The sequence below is a fragment of the Nilaparvata lugens genome, chromosome 8, assembly GCF_014356525.2.
Source record: "Nilaparvata lugens isolate BPH chromosome 8, ASM1435652v1, whole genome shotgun sequence".
Taxonomy (NCBI): domain Eukaryota; kingdom Metazoa; phylum Arthropoda; class Insecta; order Hemiptera; family Delphacidae; genus Nilaparvata; species Nilaparvata lugens.
Window position 1 is genome coordinate 46,350,106 of NC_052511.1, and position 20,407 is coordinate 46,370,512.

General features: G+C 36.0%; 1 protein-coding gene across 1 annotated transcript in view; it reads right to left on the minus strand.

The window, feature by feature from the left end:
• Positions 1-1,225: 1,225 nt before the first annotated feature.
• Positions 1,226-20,407, minus strand: part of LOC111049248 (glycine receptor subunit alpha-2) — a 62,334-nt gene continuing 43,152 nt past the window's right edge. Inside the window, exons 3-8 of the mRNA XM_039435163.1 lie at positions 17,171-17,253; positions 13,722-13,856; positions 10,183-10,374; positions 8,363-8,431; positions 4,994-5,193; positions 1,226-1,799 (exon numbers count right to left, since the gene is read on the minus strand). Coding sequence (XP_039291097.1) covers positions 1,644-1,799; positions 4,994-5,193; positions 8,363-8,431; positions 10,183-10,374; positions 13,722-13,856; positions 17,171-17,253 — 835 coding nt within the window. The 3' untranslated portion in view covers positions 1,226-1,643. The remainder of the gene's footprint in view (positions 1,800-4,993; positions 5,194-8,362; positions 8,432-10,182; positions 10,375-13,721; positions 13,857-17,170; positions 17,254-20,407) is intronic.

The window sequence follows — 20,407 nt, forward strand, 5'->3', positions numbered from 1 at the left end:
CGCAGCTTATACACACACAACACACACACACACACACACATACAGACCAACACCCAAAAACCACTTTTTTGGACTCATAGGACCTTGAAACGTATAAAAAATTTAGAAATTGGGGTACCTTAATTTTTTTCGGAAAGCAATACTTTCCTTACCTATGGTAGTCTAATAGGGCAAGGAAAGTAAAAACTAGAAAATGGAACACAAAATAGAGAAAATAGTGTAAAGTTTCAGCTATTACTTTCCTTGCCCTATTACCATAGGTAAGGGAAGTATTGCTTTACGGAAGAAACTAAGGTACCCCAATTTCTAAATTTCTATACGTTTCAAGGTCCCCTGAGTCCAAAAAAGTGGTTTTTGGGTATTGGTCTGTATGTGTGTGTATGTGTGTGTGTGTGTGTGTGTGTGTGTGTGTGGTGTGTGTGTGTGTGTGTGTGTGTGTGTGTGTGTGTGTGTGGTGTGTGTGTGTGTGTGTGTATGAGTGTATGTGCGTCTGTGTACACGATATCTCATCTCCCAATTAACGGAATGACTTGAAATTTTGAACTTAAGGTCCTTACACTATAAGGATCCGACACGAACAATTTCGATCAAATGTAATTCAAGATGACGGCAAAATGGCAAAAATGTCGTCAAAAACAGGGTTTTCGCGATTTTGTCGAAAACGGCTCCAACGATTTTGATCAAATTCATACCTAGAAAAGTCATTGATAAGCTCTATCAACTGCTACAAGTCCCATATCTGTAAAAATTTCAGGAGCACTGCACCATCTATGCAAAGTTTGATTTTAGATTTTCAATTATCAGGCTTCAGATACACTTTAAACAAAAATTTCAATTGGAAAAGATTGAGCATGGAAATCCCTACAATTAATGTTCAGTAACATTTTCACCTGAAATTGAAAATAAGCTCGAAATTAGAGAGAATAAGATTATTCAATTGCAAACTGTTGGCAACTGTTTATTCTATTAAATCATTCACTATGAAGAGAATGCAGACTTCGTGTGTCTCCAGCGTTATTGTCCTGTCACCAGCTGGCTCAGATCTTTGAAAAGTGGACTTAAGATGCGCGGGAACACTAGCGTCAGTTGATCAATTTTCATAACGGCAAGGAAAGTTGTGTGAGTGCACCACACCAGATTTTTTTTAATTATTTAGGAATATTTAATTTCGTCAAGGAAAAACGTTTTCAATTGAGAAATGAGAAAATAAAGATTTTAATAAAACTAAGCCCTGTCTCGGAAAGCCAATTTTCTGACTCCAGCTGTTTAAAGTCTAGAGCTCAGCTAAATTCCGAGCTCGGAAACCGGCTCCAAAAGTGCTTTGACAAGGGCTAAGCCACATGATGCGTTTTCAGAGTCGGCAAAGCAGGAAGCTCTCAGATTGATTAATCGGGTTGGCGCGGATAAAACCGCTTGAAAAATCGTCTGAGAAAACGCTTCATGTTGCTTGGCCCTAAAAGATGGATTCCAGATGAAGCTCCAATAGCAAATTACTTCATGTACTCTACAATATTTGTATTACTTTAATTATATTAACAGTATTGGAATAGATTTTCAATACAATAGAATTCATACAATATAATAAATCAGATACTGCTTCATAAAAAAGGATAAAAATAAATGTGATTTCTTATTTTAGGGTTTTAAGCGAGATAGTAGGACCAATAGGCAACGTTGAAGACTGCAAATGCCAGTGGAAAGAAAAGTCGGGAATATTCGTCGATCTGCCGCGCCATTAGCATGTTCTTGTTAGTAATTCTTCCCGTCGGATCGTTTTCGGCCAGAATCACTTTGCGAACCTGGAACAAACATTACGGAATATTCTAGAAAATAGGGAAATATCGTATTAAAATAATACAGAAATTTTGATGATACGAAATTACTGAATCGAGATTATACACATTTCAAAATATGTGAAAATGGTGATTATAGAAGAAGAAGAAGGAGAGAAAGAGAGGGAAAGTAAACGTGATATTGATAGTGACTGAGTGAGAAAGGAGAAATGATTTCTCTTCGATAGTGAGTTTGAGAGAGACGTAAGGAGAGCGAGAAAAGATGCAACAAGAGGGAGAGAAAAAGAAAGGCATAGAGACAGAGAAATAGATGGAGAGGGAAAGAGAGGAAGAGAATGAAAGAGGAAGAAAGAGAGGGAGATAGAGTGAGTGCGAGAGAGCTAATGAATGGAAGAGAGAGTGAGAGAAAGAGTGAATTTTTTAAAATAGGAGGAAAAGATTGAAATTTCAGAGATTGAAAGAGCGATGGATGAGAGAGAAGAGATCGGGAAAGAGATGGATTAGATAAGATTTCATTATTTATGTATTTTACAATATTTTCTGGCTTATAAACTAATTTACATTGAATGACGGTAATGCTTATTATTCAACGAATCTTACAAAGTATTAAAAAATGATCAATGAGAATAAATATTGAATGTAATTAGAATTACGATAATATAATACTGTGATGTAACTTCATAAATCGGCGGTGTTTCAACAAATAATTTGAATGGAAGACTTCTGAGAGAGATAGATTTATGGATTGCTTCTTCACATCCTAGGATAAGTGATTTCTTGTAATATTGTAACTAGGATAAGTTCACAATCATTCAAGAATGTCTGCTTTTTTATTTTATTATCTCGTATTTTCTTACTTTTTTTTACTTTCCTTCTTTGTATTTTTTCAAATTTAGATGTTAATAGGAATCCACCATTATTTATCTTAGAAATAATTTTGTATTAGTAATAACACTCGGCCCCTGCGCTCAGGTTTTTAACCTTTTCAGGGACTTTCCGTATTTAATAATAATACTATTTTACTTTTATTTATATTGTTAATTGTCAATTGTATTCATGTAATTATACATTCATGTATGCATTGTATGAAGGAAAAATAAACTATTGATTGATTGATTGATTGATTGAAATCAGTATAGATTTTCTCTGCCACTGTTTTTCCATTCCAAAATGGAGTCATCAGGCTACAATGACGTGAAAGTTTCAACCAATGAGAGAGCCTTGTGGGCGTGGCAACTGGAGTGTACTTGCACGTGATTGGTCGACAATGGAAGACGTAGTAGAGCTCTCAGCTGACATTGAAATCGGCATGTAAGGTTGGCAACTAACGGTTGGATATTCATCATTCATATTTAGTCATCGAGAGGCTTCCAACAAAAAATTAACAGCCAAAAACACTAAATGAACCACCGAAAAATTACAAATTGAGATGATAAAATAGTTATTTGTGCAACTAGTGCGCAAAGTGACAGTTTGCTGCACCGAAAGAAACGTTTACGGAATGGTTTGTTGAGTGCAGCAGAGGAACTTTGCGCATGTATTTCACATTAAATTTTTCCTACAGTTACCATTGAATATGAAAAGTGGGTAATTATGGGTAAAATTGCCTGAAATGCATCAAATGTTTGTGTGTGATGCTGTTATTAATAAATGAAATTGAATGATGTAGTAGTGTTTGAATGAAGGGGCGGCTGTCACTGATGTGGTGGCTGTCCTCGAACTCGGTGTCCTTAATATTATTATAACGTGCACCACCACACTATAGCAGCCCAGTCAGTGCAGTTACCAACTTAATTTTTGTTTTCATGCACTGTACTCCATATAACCCACCAACTATTTTGCGTTGCCATGTTGCAAATCTGGAGTGCAGAAAAATTTTTTTCCTACATATACCTTGAAAAGTGACCATTTCTACACTGATTACAGGCCGCAAAGAATCACTTTTCCGCACTAGTGCACAAAGTGAGTACTTTGCGCACTCCAGATTTGCAGCATGACAACGCAAAATACTTAGTAGGTTATATGGAGCAACAGTGCAGCAAAATCAAAATGAAGTTGGTAACAGTGACTGGTCTGCTATAGTGAGCAGAGGTGCAACGAAGCACAACGAGCACCTTATTAAGTAGATATTATAACCAAGGACAACATTTTTATTCAATTTGACAATAAATTAAGGTTTTTATCAATAATAAAATGACACAGGAAAACATTTGGATTTTAGGCAATTTTACTCATAATTATCCACTTTTCATATTCAATGGTGACTGTAGGAAAAATTTAATGTGAAATACATACGCAAAGTTCCTCTGCTGCACTAAACAAACCATTCCGCCCTCGCCTACGGCTCGGGCGTAAACGTTTCTTTCGGTGCAGCAAACTGTTACTTTGCGCACTAGTTGCACAAATAACTATTCCCACACTAGAGCGGAAAAGTGATTCTTTGCGTTCTGTAATCAGTGCAGGAATGGCCACTTTCCAATGTAACTGTAGGAAAAAATAATTTAACCTCGAATTGACAGCGAAGAGAAAATAAACAACAAAAACCCAACCTTACAGAATTTTGCTCGAAGCTCTCTCCTGTGATGACACACCAGTGTATGACAACATGCTTTTTATCATGTAAGCCCTACCGTTAGGTTCAACCAGAGACATGAAATATGCTTATCCTTTATCTATGGTTCAACTCACATTTACGCGACTCAGGTCGAGAAGAGACTCGACTCTAGTGGAGAGCATGTGTTTCCAAATGGTGACACTCAGACCAGTCGATTCTAGTCTCCGCGACTGTCACCATTTGAAAACACATGCTCTCCACTAGAGTCGAGTCTCTACTCGACCTGAGTCACCTAAGTGTGAGACTGTGAGAGAGATTGATTGATTATTTGATTTTATTAGGGCGGAGTTAAGACTCCTGGTCCTCTCTGCCACACAACCCTTGAGAGAGAGAAAGGGCGCGAGTGAGAGGAAGAAGGAGGAACAGAGTCAGGTGGAAAATAGGAGTGAATGAGATAAAAGAGAGAGGGTTGGAAAACAGAGAGAGAAAGATAGAGAGTGGATGAGGGAGAGAGAGGGAGAGAGAGTGTGACAGAAAGAAGGAGAGAGAGACAGAAAGAAGCAGTCATGTGAAAAATAGGAGTGAATTATTTTTTTGAGGAAATGTATAGAGTGATGATAACTGTAATTAATAGAATATTACAGACCACAGTAACAGCTATAGCCTCCTGGGTGGTGGTGGTGATTGTGTCGCCCTGGGCGGAGGGTGAGACACCCTGTTTGGAGATGGGCGCCTCCCCGTTGCTCGCCGCCTCGGGCACAAATGTCCGCTTCAGGATATCCGGCGACAATTTGCGCCACATATAGTTCACAAATGTAAATTCCAAAAGTGCGCAGAATACGAATGCTGCAAATCAAACAGACAAATTCAAATCAAAATAACACTTCAAATTACAAATATGAACTGGAATAATACCAAGAAGACTAGATAGAGTATCAGTATAGTATATAAATCCTCTTATTCAAATCACTTCAATAAGATATTCACCATCCAAAAAGCATTATTAAAGGCAATTTTGGGCAAACCTAAACGATTTCCAAGTGACAGTATTTTTATTGAATTGAATGTATTGACGGTTGAGCAGCTGTATATAAAGAATTTGATTATTTACATTAATAAACATAGAGAACTTTTCAACCTCCGTATATCGCCTTACAATCTCCGTCCCTCAACCATTACCTTTGAACCACACAATGCAGTTCTATCCATTTGTAGAAGACAGTTTGATTATATTGTTCATAAGCTTATAAATGTGATACCTACTTTTTTATAACAGATAATTTGAATGGAAGACTTCTGAGAGAGATAGATTTATGGATTGCTTCTTCACATCCTAGGATAAGTGATTTCTTGTAATATTGTAACTAGGATAAGTTCACAATCATTCAAGAATGTCTGCTTTTTTATTTTATTATCTCGTATTTTCTTACTTTTTTTTACTTTCCTTCTTTGTATTTTTTCAAATTTAGATGTTAATAGGAATCCACCATTATTTATCTTAGAAATAATTTTGTATTAGTAATAACACTCGGCCCCTGCGCTCAGGTTTTTAACCTTTTCAGGGACTTTCCGTATTTAATAATAATACTATTTTACTTTTATTTATATTGTTAATTGTCAATTGTATTCATGTAATTATACATTCATGTATGCATTGTATGAAGGAAAAATAAACTATTGATTGATTGATTGATTGATTGAAATCAGTATAGATTTTCTCTGCCACTGTTTTTCCATTCCAAAATGGAGTCATCAGGCTACAATGACGTGAAAGTTTCAACCAATGAGAGAGCCTTGTGGGCGTGGCAACTGGAGTGTACTCGCACGTGATTGGTTGACAGTGGAAGACGTAGTAGAGCTCTCAGCTGACATTGAAATCGGCATGTAAGGTTGGCAACTAACGGTTGGATATTCATCATTCATATTTAGTCATCGAGAGGCTTCCAACAAAAAATTAACAGCCAAAAACACTAAATGAACCACCGAAAAATTACAAATTGAGATGATAAAATAGTTATTTGTGCAACTAGTGCGCAAAGTGACAGTTTGCTGCACCGAAAGAAACGTTTACGGAATGGTTTGTTGAGTGCAGCAGAGGAACTTTGCGCATGTATTTCACATTAAATTTTTCCTACAGTTACCATTGAATATGAAAAGTGGGTAATTATGGGTAAAATTGCCTGAAATGCATCAAATGTTTGTGTGTGATGCTGTTATTAATAAATAAAATAGAATAATGTAGTAGTGTTTGAATGAAGGGGCGGCTGTCGCTGATGTGGTGGCTGTCCTCGAACTCGGTGTCCTTAATATTATTATAACGTGCACCACCACACTATAGCAGCCCAGTCAGTGCAGTTACCAACTTAATTTTTGTTTTCGTGCACTAATCCTCCATATAACCCACCAAATATTTTGCGTTGCCATGTTGCAAATCTGGAGTGCAGAAAAAATTTTTCCCACACTAGAGCGGAGAAGTGATTCTTTGCGTTCTGTAATCAGTGCAGCAATGGCCACTTTCCAAGGTAACTGTGGGAAAATATAATTTAACCTCGAATTGACAGCGAAGAGAAAATAAACAACAAAAACCCAAACTTACAGAATTTTGCTCGAAGCTCTCTCCTGTGATGACACAACAGTGTATGACAACATGCTTTTTATCATGTAAGCCCTACCGTTAGGTTCAACCAGAGACAAGAAATATATACAAGAGCTTATCCTTTATCTATGGTTCAACTCACATTTACGCGACTCAGGTCGAGAAGAGACTCGACTCTAGTGGAGAGCATGTGTTTCCAAATGGTGACACTCAGACCAGTCGATTCTAGTCTCCGCGACTGTCACCATTTGAAAACACATGCTCTCCACTAGAGTCGAGTCTCTACTCGACCTGAGTCACCTAAGTGTGAGTTGAGCAGAAGTCCATGTTTTGGATTAAATTTTGAAAAAATCTGGTGTGGCGCACTCACACAACTTTGAGCCTTAGTGGCAAAAAAAATTGAGAAAAATTATTTATATTAGACAGAAAATTTGTGTGATTTATATGATGAAATATCTAAGTTTAGTTAATTCATTTTTCTTTACATACATAAATATAAACATGATATACGAGAATCTATTTATATAAAAGCGAAATGGCACTCACTCACTTACTGACTCACTCACTCACTCGCAGAACTAGAAATCTACCGGACCAAAAACGTTCAAATTTGGTAGGTATGTTCAGTTGGCCCTTTAGAGGCGCACTAAGAAATCTTTTGGCAATATTTTAACTCTAAGGGTGGTTTTTAAAGGTTTAAAGTTCGTCTTTTAGCATGTATGTTCTTCTTATTCTCTTAATTTGTAATTGAAAAATGTCCATACCATATGTTAATATAGAACTATAATCTATAGAGAGTACCTCTTCGAAACAGTTGTTAACTGGTAAATAAATTAGTAATTTTGTCAGGTTGACATTAATTTGAGTTGACTTTGTTAGGTTGGTACCAAGTTGAAGATTGAAATGCATTTATCCAGGACCTTCTAAATACCAATTTATCCAATTAGCCAAAATAAGCGGTTCTCAGCTATTCTGCGTTTTCTCACCTTTTTTAATAATTGATAGAAATATATATTTTTTCAAATCAGTACACAGGTTTAGCTGAGGTGGAAGAATTTGTTTCGCCAAAGATACGCCGATATAGTAACAGGTGTTTCTCGAGATCAAATTGACAAAATACGTTCAAATTTGGTACAGAGGTTCAGCTGAGGTCTACATGTAGGCGAGCGAAGCGAGCCCGCTGATCTCATTTTTGGACAATCCAGTCGGGGGTCCAGAATTCGGTACAGAGGTTACGCTGAGGTCTACTTGCAGGCGAACGAAGCGAGCCTGCTGATCTCATTTTTGGACGATCTAATCGGGGGTACACGGGGCGGAGCCCCCTGGCCAGACGGTTATGGCGAGCGAAGCGAGCCTGACGGCTAGTATCATTATATACCGAACGTCATATATGATTATTATGCATGATTGATACTTTACCAGTGCAGGTTCCCATCCAGACATCGATAGCTTTCACATAACTGACTTGCGGTAGGCCACTCTGTATGCCTGGAACACAACAAATAAATAATTATCCCCCTTGTCCCAAAGTTACCAAATTCACACTAAACAAACAATGAGAAAGAAGTGGGACAGGAATAAATGATTAACCCCTTTGTCCCAGAGTTACCATGTTCACACTAAACAAACAATGAGAAAGAAGTGGGACAGGAATAAATGATTAACCCCTTTGTCCCAGAGTTACCATGTTCACACTAAACAAACAATGAGAAAGAGGTGGGACAGGAATACATGATTAACCCCTTTGTCCCAGAGTTACCATGTTCACACTAAACAAACAATGAGAAAGAAGTGGGACAGGGATAAATGATTAACCTCTTTGTCCCAGAGTTACCATGTCCACACTAAACAAACAATGAGAAAGAGGTGGGACAGGAATACATGATTAACCCCTTTGTCCCAGAGTTACCATATTCACAGTGGGACAGTTGGCCAGCTGCTTTATTGAGTTGTTCTAATAATAATTGTTGAGATTGATAAATAATTATCGATCACTACCATTCTATCACAATGTATGCATAGATGAATTCATTTATTTGCCGAAAAAATACAAAAATATATGTGAATAATTAAATAAATATTCAATGTATATTTCATTATCTAATGGTCTATTCTAGACTACTTGAGATTGAGAGGTGGAAGAGATACAGAGTGAGAGAAGAGATATTGCGAGAGATTTGATTGATTGATTGAGTACTTTATCTATGTAAATTACATATATACTGGCTCATACACTTATATACAATAGCTTACAATACAGCAGAATTATTGATCAATTTACATAATATAGACTAAGAAAATAATTATTCAACTGTATATGATATGAAAAAGCAATATGTAATATAATGACTATAGATAATTATATTGTTATGCATCTACATAAATTGGCGGAGCTTTGGACATATCAATGTCCATTCTTCGGAAAGAATATTCGAAGTATCCGTCCCACTCTCTACCAAAAGTAGAGATCGGAGAAATTTGATTTGATTGAGTACTTTATTTATGTAGATTACAATATATACTGTCTTATAAACTTATATACAATAGCTTACAATACAGCAAAATTATAGATGAATTTACATAATATAGACTAAGAAAATAATTATTGAACTGTATATGATATGAGAAAGCAATTTGTAATATAATAACCATAGATAATCTACATAAATTGGCGGAGCTTTGGACATATCAATGTCCATTCTTCGGAAAGAATATTAAGAATATCCTCCCCACTAACTCTCTACCAAAAGAGGAGGAGAGACAGAGAGATAATGTTTGAAAATATATTAAAATATTATATATATATATATATATATATATATAATATATATATTATATATATATATATATATATTGAGATAGATAGAGAGAGAAAGAGAGAGAGGGAGAGAGGGGAGAGAGAGAGAGATTGAGAGGATTGGACCGAGGGGTGAGAAGGAGTGACAAAGAGATAGTGTTTAAAAATATAGAGTAGCGAGAGGGGAATCTTTGGGTGATTGAATAAAGAGCGTGAGAGTGACAGGAAGAGGTTACGAGAGTGAGAGTGAGTGAGTGAGGATTTAAAGAAGCGAGGAACGACAGTGAAAAAGACACTGGGTGAGGTATGAGCGAGTGAGTGAGCGATATGATAAAAGAGATCTTTTAAGGGCTGGACTAAGGTGTGAAACTATTCTACTTGATTAATGGATTTCATAATTTAATCATTAAATGAACTATTATTGATTGATGGTAGTATTAACCAGAGCTCTGTGAGGACACCGCCAGGAGGGTGGTGACTCCGAGGGTGGTGCGCCCTGGCACAGAGTCCACATCCATCCAGAAGGAGACCCAGGAAATGACCACTATCAGGATGGTCGGCAGGTAGCTCTGCACCAGGTGGAAGCCCACTGACCGCGACAGGTAGAATTCCGCCACCAGGCAGCTGTAGTTACCTGACAAAACAACAGAAATTAGGAAATAGACTGTAGAAAATAATTTCTAAACTGTTAGAAATTGTTTCAAAATAATATCACATAGAAAACCGGTAATTAGACAACCGTAATAGCCTGGAAAAACAAGGGAATTGAATCGAATTAAATTGAATCTATTGCCAAAAATTACAAATACATATTTGTACAATATTAATAACAAGTATATACAATAAGAAATAGACATTGATTTCATCTTGAGTAGAAAAATATTATCAACGTAATATCTGGCACTGCCAACATAAGAAACCTTGTGTGTTGGCAGTGACTTGCAGTTCACTTATTTTGCTTCAAGAACTTTATATACTTTTTGTGTAGTTGATAAGTTGATATTGTGGTAATTATTCATATTGAATGAGAAAGACTAAGAAGTTGTCAAAAAACCACTGATTTATTGATAATTGGAAAGACCGGTTTCGGTTATTACACCATTGTCAATCTCTGATAAACTAAAACTAAATACAAGAGCAGCAGAATTTATACTAGTAGGCGAGTACTGCTATTGGTCGAGGGCATGAACGCCTGCCATTGGCCTAGCTAGACAGTCTCCTCCCACTGAACGGTGTGACAAAATGGCGGCTTAAGCAACAGAATCGCCATGATAATGGAATTTACTTTCAGTACAAAATAAGAACCAAGAAAACAAGTGTGAAAGATAATAAAACAAATATGTAAATGGAGTAACTATTGTCTAATGTATGCTTACAATATTATGATAAAACTAAATTCGTAGTGTTGTATTGGTTGAAATGAATCTGGTCATTTAAACTATACTGGGAATTTTCCTTAATCACTCTTGTTATTTCTAAAGCCTCCAAAATATTCAAAGATCTGCCTTTGTTATTAACATGCAGAAACTCAACATTCTCCTTAACTGTGAACTTGTGATTATTTGTTATCAAATGTTCTGCAAAGCTAGATTCCCCATTTTGTTTATTCCAATCTCTGATGTGTTCTTTAATTCTACTTTTGAAACTTCTACCAGTCTGACCCACATAACACACATTACAATCATCACATTTAAGTTTGTACACCCAGCTTTTATCCCAAATATCAATTTTGTCTTCACTCCACCTAAATAGACTATTTAAAATCGGTTCGGTCTTGAAAGCAACATGAAATTCATTCCTCTTCAATTCCCTACCTATCTTATCAGATACAAGGCCTAAATATGGGATTGTTATCCAAGTCTTCTCCTCACAGTTTGAGCCTACAAAGCTAGAATAGATTGAAATTTGTCTATTAATTTTACTCAATAATCTGTCCACCATACTTTCTTCATACCCATTTGTGACAGCTATCTGTTTAATTTTAGTGATCTCAATATCAAAATCATGATGGCTCATAGGTATTGTTAGTGCTCTATATACCATGCTATTGAAAGCAGCAAGTTTGTGAGAAATAGGATGACAAGAATGAAGAGGAATGATAACATCAGTATGGGTTGGTTTTCTGAAAATAGAAAACTTGTGAAAACCAGTGCTATGATCTATTCTTAAATCTAGAAAATTCAATACACAATACTGTTCTACCTCTACAGTGAATTTTATACTCTGATGTAATCCATTCAGATAGGAAAGAAAATTGTCTAGTTGTCTGTTACTTCCTTTCCATAAGCAAATAATATCATCAACATATCGAAACCAGTAAACAATTTTATCTTTAAAATTACTATTTTCAATGATTCTACTTTCTAACTTATCCATAAATAATTCAGCTAGGAGTGGTGAAGAAGAAGAAGAAGAAGAAGAAGAAGAAGAAGAAGAAGAAGAAGAAGAAGAAGAAGAAGAAGAAGAAGAAGAAGAAGAAGAAGAGAAGAAGAAGAAGAAGAAGAAGAAGAGAAAAGAAGAAGAAGAAGAAGAAGAAGAAGAAGAAGAAGAAGAAGAAAGAAGAAGAAGAAGAAGAAGAAGAAGAAGAGAAGAAGAAGAAGAAGAAGAAGAAGAAGAAGAAGAAGAAGAAGAAGAAGAAGAAGAAGAAGAAGAAGAAGAAGAAGAAGAAGAAGAAGAAGAAGAAGAAGAAGAGGAAGAGAAGAAGAAAGAGAGATAGGAAGATAATTCAATTGAGTTGATTGAAGCTTTATTCAGGAATTTAAAAGTTTTCCATCAAGTCTCACTTTCAGAGTGTCATAACTCATCCAATTATGATAATTTTCCATTTTTGATCACATAATTATGTAGATAATTTAAGCTACTTTAAAATTATTCATTTGTAAAATTCACCTAATATTCACCGTTAAGGAGTTACAAGCCAAAAACCGCACGAACTACACAATTTTACTCTCACAGTCTTCTGTAATCCCAGCTCACAAAGCTTGGAACAGCTCTGGAGCCTGTTGGATGAGTGAGGGAACGTCAGCACATTCTGGCGGCAGAAATCCTAACTAAACGTAGTCACCTGAACTACAAACGGGAGCGCTCACCCCATCTAGCGGCAGCAATTGTAACTAATCTGTACATTCATTCAGTTTTTCGTGAATTGTGGCGTTATTATTGATTTTACAGTAAAACCACATTGAATAAAACTTGTAGAGGATGAAACGGAGAACAAATTATGTTCTATTATGTTTTCTTTTATCTCCACGTTTTAGGCTGTAGTTTATAAAAAAACTGAAAATAAGTTGATAGTTATTTATAGTGAGTAGAAAATCATAAAACATTAAATTCATGATTGTTTATTCCCTCTTTCTATCTGTTTTCTCCCTTCTCTTCCCTTCTTCTCTATTTTTATTCTTCTTCTCCTCCTTATTCAACTTATTTCCAGCTTTTTCATGAATTTCAGCCTTATACAGGAAGATAGAAGAAACTTTGATATGACATAATTTATTTTCCATTTTATTCTCTACAACTGTTCTCATATGCATTTTTATCGTAAAATCAATAATAATACCACAATTCACGAAAAACTATATTAATGTACATTCTAGTTACAAATTTTGTCCTAAACAATTACCTATAATGTTACTTATATATGATGATGTTGTTGAAAAGTGGAAAATCATTATTTTTGAAGAAGTTATAGCACTTTGGAAGAGAGATTTGAAAGTGGTAATTCAGTGAAATAGCCTATTCCTAATCGATTCATTATTCAAGCCATCTAAATTAAAAATTTATAGTTTTAATGTTTATTTTGGAGTAATTTTTTTTTAAATCGTACACGTGAAATTATAACCTTATCTTGGACTTTGTCACATATAAATTTGGAAGAAAAATAGCACAAAGACTACCTTATTATTTTATCTACCAATGTTATTACATTAGTGTCATTTGCATTGTAAGTAAATAAATAAGTAAGATTTAATAGAATAAACTCACCAATTTGGAAGGACTCCTGACAGTCAGATGGGATAATTTCGACAATTTCGAACTGCGGCATTCTCAGTCCTTTTCCCATTATTACGGGATTCATTGTCTTCCATTCCAGACGAAGTTCTTCGATCGTTTTCGAAACTGGAACAAGATATATAACTTCTATTAACTCACGTTTTTGAAACTGAAACATGATTTTCAACTTCTATTAACTCACATTGTTTGCAAAGGACTGGTATAAGCTATGAGGAATATAACATTAAATTATCTATATAATAAAAGCGAAATGGCACTCACTCACTGACTGACTGACTCATTCACTCGCAGAACTAAAAATCTACCGGACCAAGAACGTTCCAATTTGGTAGGTATGTTCAGTTGGCCCTTTAGAGGCGCACTAAGAAATCTTTTGGCAATATTTTAACCCTAAGGGTGGTTTTTAAGGGTTTGAAGTTCGTCTTTTAGCATGTATATTCTTCTTATTCTCTTAATTATAATTGAAAAATGTCCATACCATATGTTAATATAGAACTATAAACTAAAGAGAGTACCTCTTCGAAACAGTTGTTAACTGGTAACTAATAATAATTTTGTCAGGTTGGCATTAAGTTGAGTTGTCTTTGTTAGGTTGGCACCAAGTTGAAGATTGAAATGCATTTATCGCGGAAAAATTGATTGGGCACTGCTACTTCAATCAGAGCTATTCCTGTGAATATTATATTACTAGCCGTCAGGCTCGCTTCGTTCGCCATATCCGTTAAGCCAGACGTTTAGTCTGGACCCCCGACTGGATCTTCCAGGCGAGCGAAGCGAGCCTGCTGATCTCATTCTTGGACGATCCAGTCGGGGGTCCAGGCGAGACGTATAGGGCGAGCGAAGTGAGCCTGACGGCTAGTAATAATATACTATTATACTATACGGCTAGTAATAGTATATTATCATCATTCGAAATTTATTGGAAAGCTCCAATTTCTCAATTTTCATCAATTTATTTTCTCAATATTTCATCAGTTTGACGAAATAATTCATGTGTCGAAACTTCATTCAAACTTTGGATATAATCTACTAGCAGGTAACCCGTGCTTCACAAGGGTCTATTTTAAAAGTTGACCGAGTGGTATCTTGAAGAGTTTGAAGTAGGCCTAGAAACATCCTTGGTTAATTAAGAATCTGTATGCAAAATTTCAAGTCAATTCCAGTCCAGTAGTTTAGACGATTTGTGATGATGCGTCAAACATAATTTTCCTATCCCGTACGTGTATAAGCCAGTTCTTTCCTCTATCATAGTATAGATAAGTTCTCCAACTTGGTACTAACATAATACAGTGACAGAGCTCAAATCTTGTTCAGAAACCTTCCTCAACTTAATGCCAACCCATAACAAATTGGACTGATTATTAATTTAGTTACCAATTAAAACCATCTGTTTCGAAGACGTAGTATATGTAGATTAAAGTTCCACCAAATAGAACTACTAAGAATTTGTCAAAAACCACATATTCTATTGATAGTTTGAAAGACCGGTTTCGGTTGTTCCACCATTTTCATTCTCTGTTGAACTAAAACTAAATATAAGAGCAGCAGAGTTTATACTAGTAGGCGAGTACTGCTATTGGTCAAGGGCATGAACGACTGTCATTGGCCCAGCTAGAGAGTCTCCTCCCACTTAAAGGTGTCACAAAATGGCGGATTAAGTAACATACTGGCAATTATAACAAAATTTACTTTTAGTACAAAATAAAAACCAAGAAAACAAGTAAAAGGTAATAGAACAAATATGTGAATAGGAAAACTATCGACTACTGTATGCTTAGTTTACCATAGCATTCCTATTTCCTGATAGTTTTCCTATTTACATATTTGTTTTATCACCTTTTACAAGTTTTCTTGGTTTTTATTTTGTACTAAAAGTGAATTTTGTTATCATTGCCAGTCTGTTACTTAAGCCGCCATTTTGTGACATTTCTGTGACACCTTCAAGTGGGAGGAGACTGTCTAGCTGGGCCAATGGCAGGCGTTCCTGCCCTTGACCAATAGTACTCGCCTACTAGTATAAATTCTGCTGCTCTTGTATCTAGTTTTAGTTTATCAGAGATTGACAATGGTGTAACAACCGAAACCAGTCTTTCAAACTTTCAATAAAATCTGTGGTTTTCGACAATTTCTTAGTCTTTTTATTTAATATAAATAATTACCACAATATCAACTTCTCAACTACACAAAAAGTCAAAGTTCTATTATTAAAATATGGTATGTATTCATGTTATTGAATGAATTGTCCATGAATGAATTTTTACAATTATTATTCTGAAAAAAATGTAGAAAGAAAATTTAAATTTGGGCTTCGAGGTGCATGAGATTGAGAATCCTATTTTTAGAATCCATGTGCAAAATTTGGAGATCTAAATCATTCCAGTTTTTCCGGTATGCAATCCACAAGTTGACATGTTTTGATGCGAACAAACACTACCCTTCTCTCTCATCACATAGATTCGAATTCGGCAGTGAAACTTTCAGTCAATCCATTTGTAAACCCAAGTGCAAAGTCTAGGAGACTAGAATCAGTGAGAGCTCTCTGTCAAGATTTCTCTGATTGATTCATATTGATTGATTTTTGTATTGTATTGTTTTGTATTGCTTTCCGAAAAAATTAAGGTACCCCAATTTCTAAATTTTTATACGTTTCAAGGTCCCCAGAGTCCAAGAAAGTGGTTTTTAGTCTGTATGTGTGTATGTGCGTCTGTGTACACGATATTTCATCTCCCAATCAACGGAATAACTTGAAATTTGCAACTTTAGGTCCTCACAGTATAAGGATCCGACACGAACAATATAGATCAAATGCGATTCAAGATGGCGGCTAAAATGATTTTCTCGGAAATGGCTCCAATGATTTTGATCAAATCCATACCTAGAATACTCATTGATAAGCTATATCAACTGCCACAAGTCCCATATCTGTAAAAATCTCAGGAGCTCCGCCCCATCTATGCAAAGTTTGATTTTAGATTTCCAATTATCAGGTCTCACATATGATTTGAATGGAAAATTTCGAGTGGAAAAGATTGAGCATGAAAATCTCTACAATTAATGTCCAGTAACATTTTCACCTAAAATTGAAAATAAGCTTGAAATTTGAGAAAATGTGATTATTCAATTGCAAACTGCTGGCAACTGTTGATTCTATTAAATCATTTACTATGAGGAGATAGCAGATCTCGTGTGTAACCAGCGTTATTGTCCTGTCACAAGCTGGCTCAGATCTTTGAATAGTAGACATGAGTTGCGCGTGAACACTAGCGCCAGGTGATAAATTTTCATAACGGCAAGGAAAGTTGTGTGAGTACGCCACACCAGATTTTCTTATGGATTCAATATTATTACATTCTATTGAGCTTGTTGAATAAAAATGAAATTGGGAAGGTGGAAAATGAATATTGTTTAAAATTACTTACAACTAGCCACTTCCATTGTGCATATCTGATTATCCAGAGGAAATTTGGAGAGATCCATCATACAGGAGAATGTCAATTTCAGCCTGAAACAGAAATATATAAAAATTAACAAAAGTTCAAATAATAAGACAGTTTCAAGTTGATTTATCTACTAGTTTGAAAGAACAGACTTGTTCCAGTCATCACAACAACACCAATACTAGTTCTGTGAACAGTAGACCTCTTGCTCGGTGAGTTACATTGACCTGTTGTTATGTTTTCTCAAAAATTAATAATTAATTTATCAATTTAAAATGTCTGGAAAAAATCCTAAATAAACATAGAGCTTTCTGTCCAATCGTACCGTGACGTGTCGTCCCAGAATGTGAGTGTGAGCGCTGTTGTCAGGTCTGGCTGCCGTCGATACGTCAATCCAATCAACCCATCAGAGAACATTCTGTGTTGACGAAAGATCGGTGTGTTGAAATTAACAAAATAAACTACTATAATGGTGATTTCCTACAAACTTCATTTCTCACTTTTCATGATTTTAGGAATCAATTTCTTTTCGATAATAATTGTTGCAATTTTAATTATCAGATTAAAAAAGAAAAATGTTTTCTATCAATAACTCCAAACTCCAAACTAGAATCATGGCTTCAGCTTATGGAAAGACAGAGTTAGAAGACAACTGTCTCCTAACATTGATGGAAATATACATTTTCAAGATGTTCGATGTTTTTGAACGGGTAGTATTAGCCTATAGTCCACTATAAAGCCGATTTATAATGAAATAATTCTATAGTCTGATTTTTACGGTGATATTGGTGTTTGAAGGAAACTCCTTTTCCTTTTGTATTATCCTAAAAATGCAAAACTTTAGAAAACCTTATATATACGTCGACGCGAAATTCAAAAAAGAACATACCTGTCAAATTCCATGAAAATCAGACTATTGCTGCGTTTCGCTGTAAATGCGCAACATATCAAATATAAAAGCGAAATGGCACTCACTGACTGACTGACTGACTCACTCACTCACTCGCAGAACTAAAAAATCTACCGGACCAAAAACGTTCAAATTTGGTAGGTATGTTCAGTTGGCCCTTTAGAGGCGCACTAAGAACGGATTTGGAAAAATTTCCAAAGATACGCCCAAAATCTACATTTTCCAGCGTTTTTTAGCGCTTTCTCAACTTTATCGAGTACAAATGAACAGAAAATGTTCAAATTTAGTACAGTAGCTCAGCTAGGGTGTAATAATGTTGAGTTAGAAGGAATTTGCAATAACGTCAAAGATACGCCCAAAATTAGCGTTTTTTTGCTTTTTCTCAGATTTATTGAGAACAAATGAACAGAAATTGTTCAAATTTAGTACAGAAGCTGAGCTAGGGTGTAATAATGTTGTTTCAGAAGGAATTTGAAATAAACGCCAAAGATACGCCCAAAATTAGCGTTTTTTGCGTTTTCTGAGTTCTATCATCAAGTAATAGACAGAAAATTTCCAAATTTTAGACAGAGGTTTAGGTAGGGTTTAAAAATGTTGTGATGAGGTGACTCCAATATTTCATCAAAGATACGCTCAAAATCATAGTTTTTCTCAGCTTTTCTGCGTTTTTTCAGTACTTTGACTTTCTGATGGAAGGAAGCATGCTCAAATGAAAATTGCAGGCGAGTGAAGCGAGTCCGCTGATCTCATTTCTGGACGATCCAGTCGGGGGTCCAGGGGGCGGAGCCCCCCGGCTAGACGGATATGGCGAGCGAAGCGAGCCTGACGGCTAGTGAACATTTAAACATGAAGAGAAATGCAAAACCGTCGACTTGAATCTTAGACCTCACTTCGCTCGGTCAACAATCTTTGTGCCGGTTGCACAAAAGCTCTACCCTATAGAAGGCAGTGACAAGGCAGAGAATGGGCAACGCTGTCTCCTATCTATTTCCACTGCCATTATAACGTGAATTCCACTATGGTACGAACGCCTAATCTCCGTTTATAGATAACCGGGGGCCAATCGCTGTGGCTCTCGCCTATGATTGATGGATTAATTACTGTCAGTGGGCAGTTAATGCTTGATTAAGTTGCGATCAGACGGACGTGTGCTCATGGCTGGCAGACGGACGTGTGCTTACTGGAGCTTGAAGATTAGGTGGTACTCGATGCTTATTGGTTTAGACTAGCCGGAACCAGTGGTGTGAACGTGTCTGATTATTGAATACCGCAATCACTTGGTTTAATTAGGATCAGTAGTGTAATCGAATTGCTGAAGGAAAATAAATAAATAATTAGAAAGAAATATAATCTGAATTTGAGAGAGGAATAGCACCTTTTTACTTTCCATGCCCTATTACCATAGGTAAGGGAAAAATTGCTTTCCAAAAAAAAATTAAGGTTTACTTTCATGTTTTCTATACGTTTCAAGGTCCCCTGAGTCCAAAAACATGGACGTGTGTGTGTGTGTGTGTGTGTGTGTGTGTGTGTGTGTGTGTGTGTGTGTGTGTGTGTGTGTGTGTGTGTGTGTGTTGGAACAAGGTATAATACGGGGAGACAATCAAGTATACACAGCACATTAAGGGGAGGTGTGTACACTAAGGGGAGACCCCGTAGTGTCACTGCTCAATTTTAGTAAAAATCACTTCTACATGCTTAAAACCATGTAAAAACGTAATAAAAAAAAATCTCCCCATTTTGTTAGTACTCCACCTAATTGGGATACACTCCAGTTTCCAAAATTGCCACCACGTTGTGCTACGATCGCTAATACACACTTACACAACTCATTTACGGATTGAGCATACAATGCGGGGTACTTGCATATCCCTGCATATCTCCATTGTCTCCTTCACTGTTCGAAGTAACTGGTTTGCTATGGGGCTTGCCGTGAATTTATGAATCAGCAACTTATCTCCTTTTTCGTTCAGACTCATTGAGTCACAGCTTAGCGAATTCATAGTTTATTTTTCTGTTCATTCACTTGAGACATGAGAAGGGAGCGAGGAAACATGCTGCCAGAATGTATTGTGGTACTGATTTTTTAGTTATTTGGTACAAATAGTCTGAAAATGATTCTTCACAAAAAAATACCCTCTGCTAACCTTACAGTGTTAAAAATACCTGTTTTTTTCTCCATATAACTCAAAAACCTTTCATAGTGAAAAAATCCAGAACTGTTTCCAAGAGAATAAAATCCTCTACAATTCAACGCCAAATTAGGTTCATCACAATCAATGGTGACTTGGTAACACAATTTCCCGAGAATT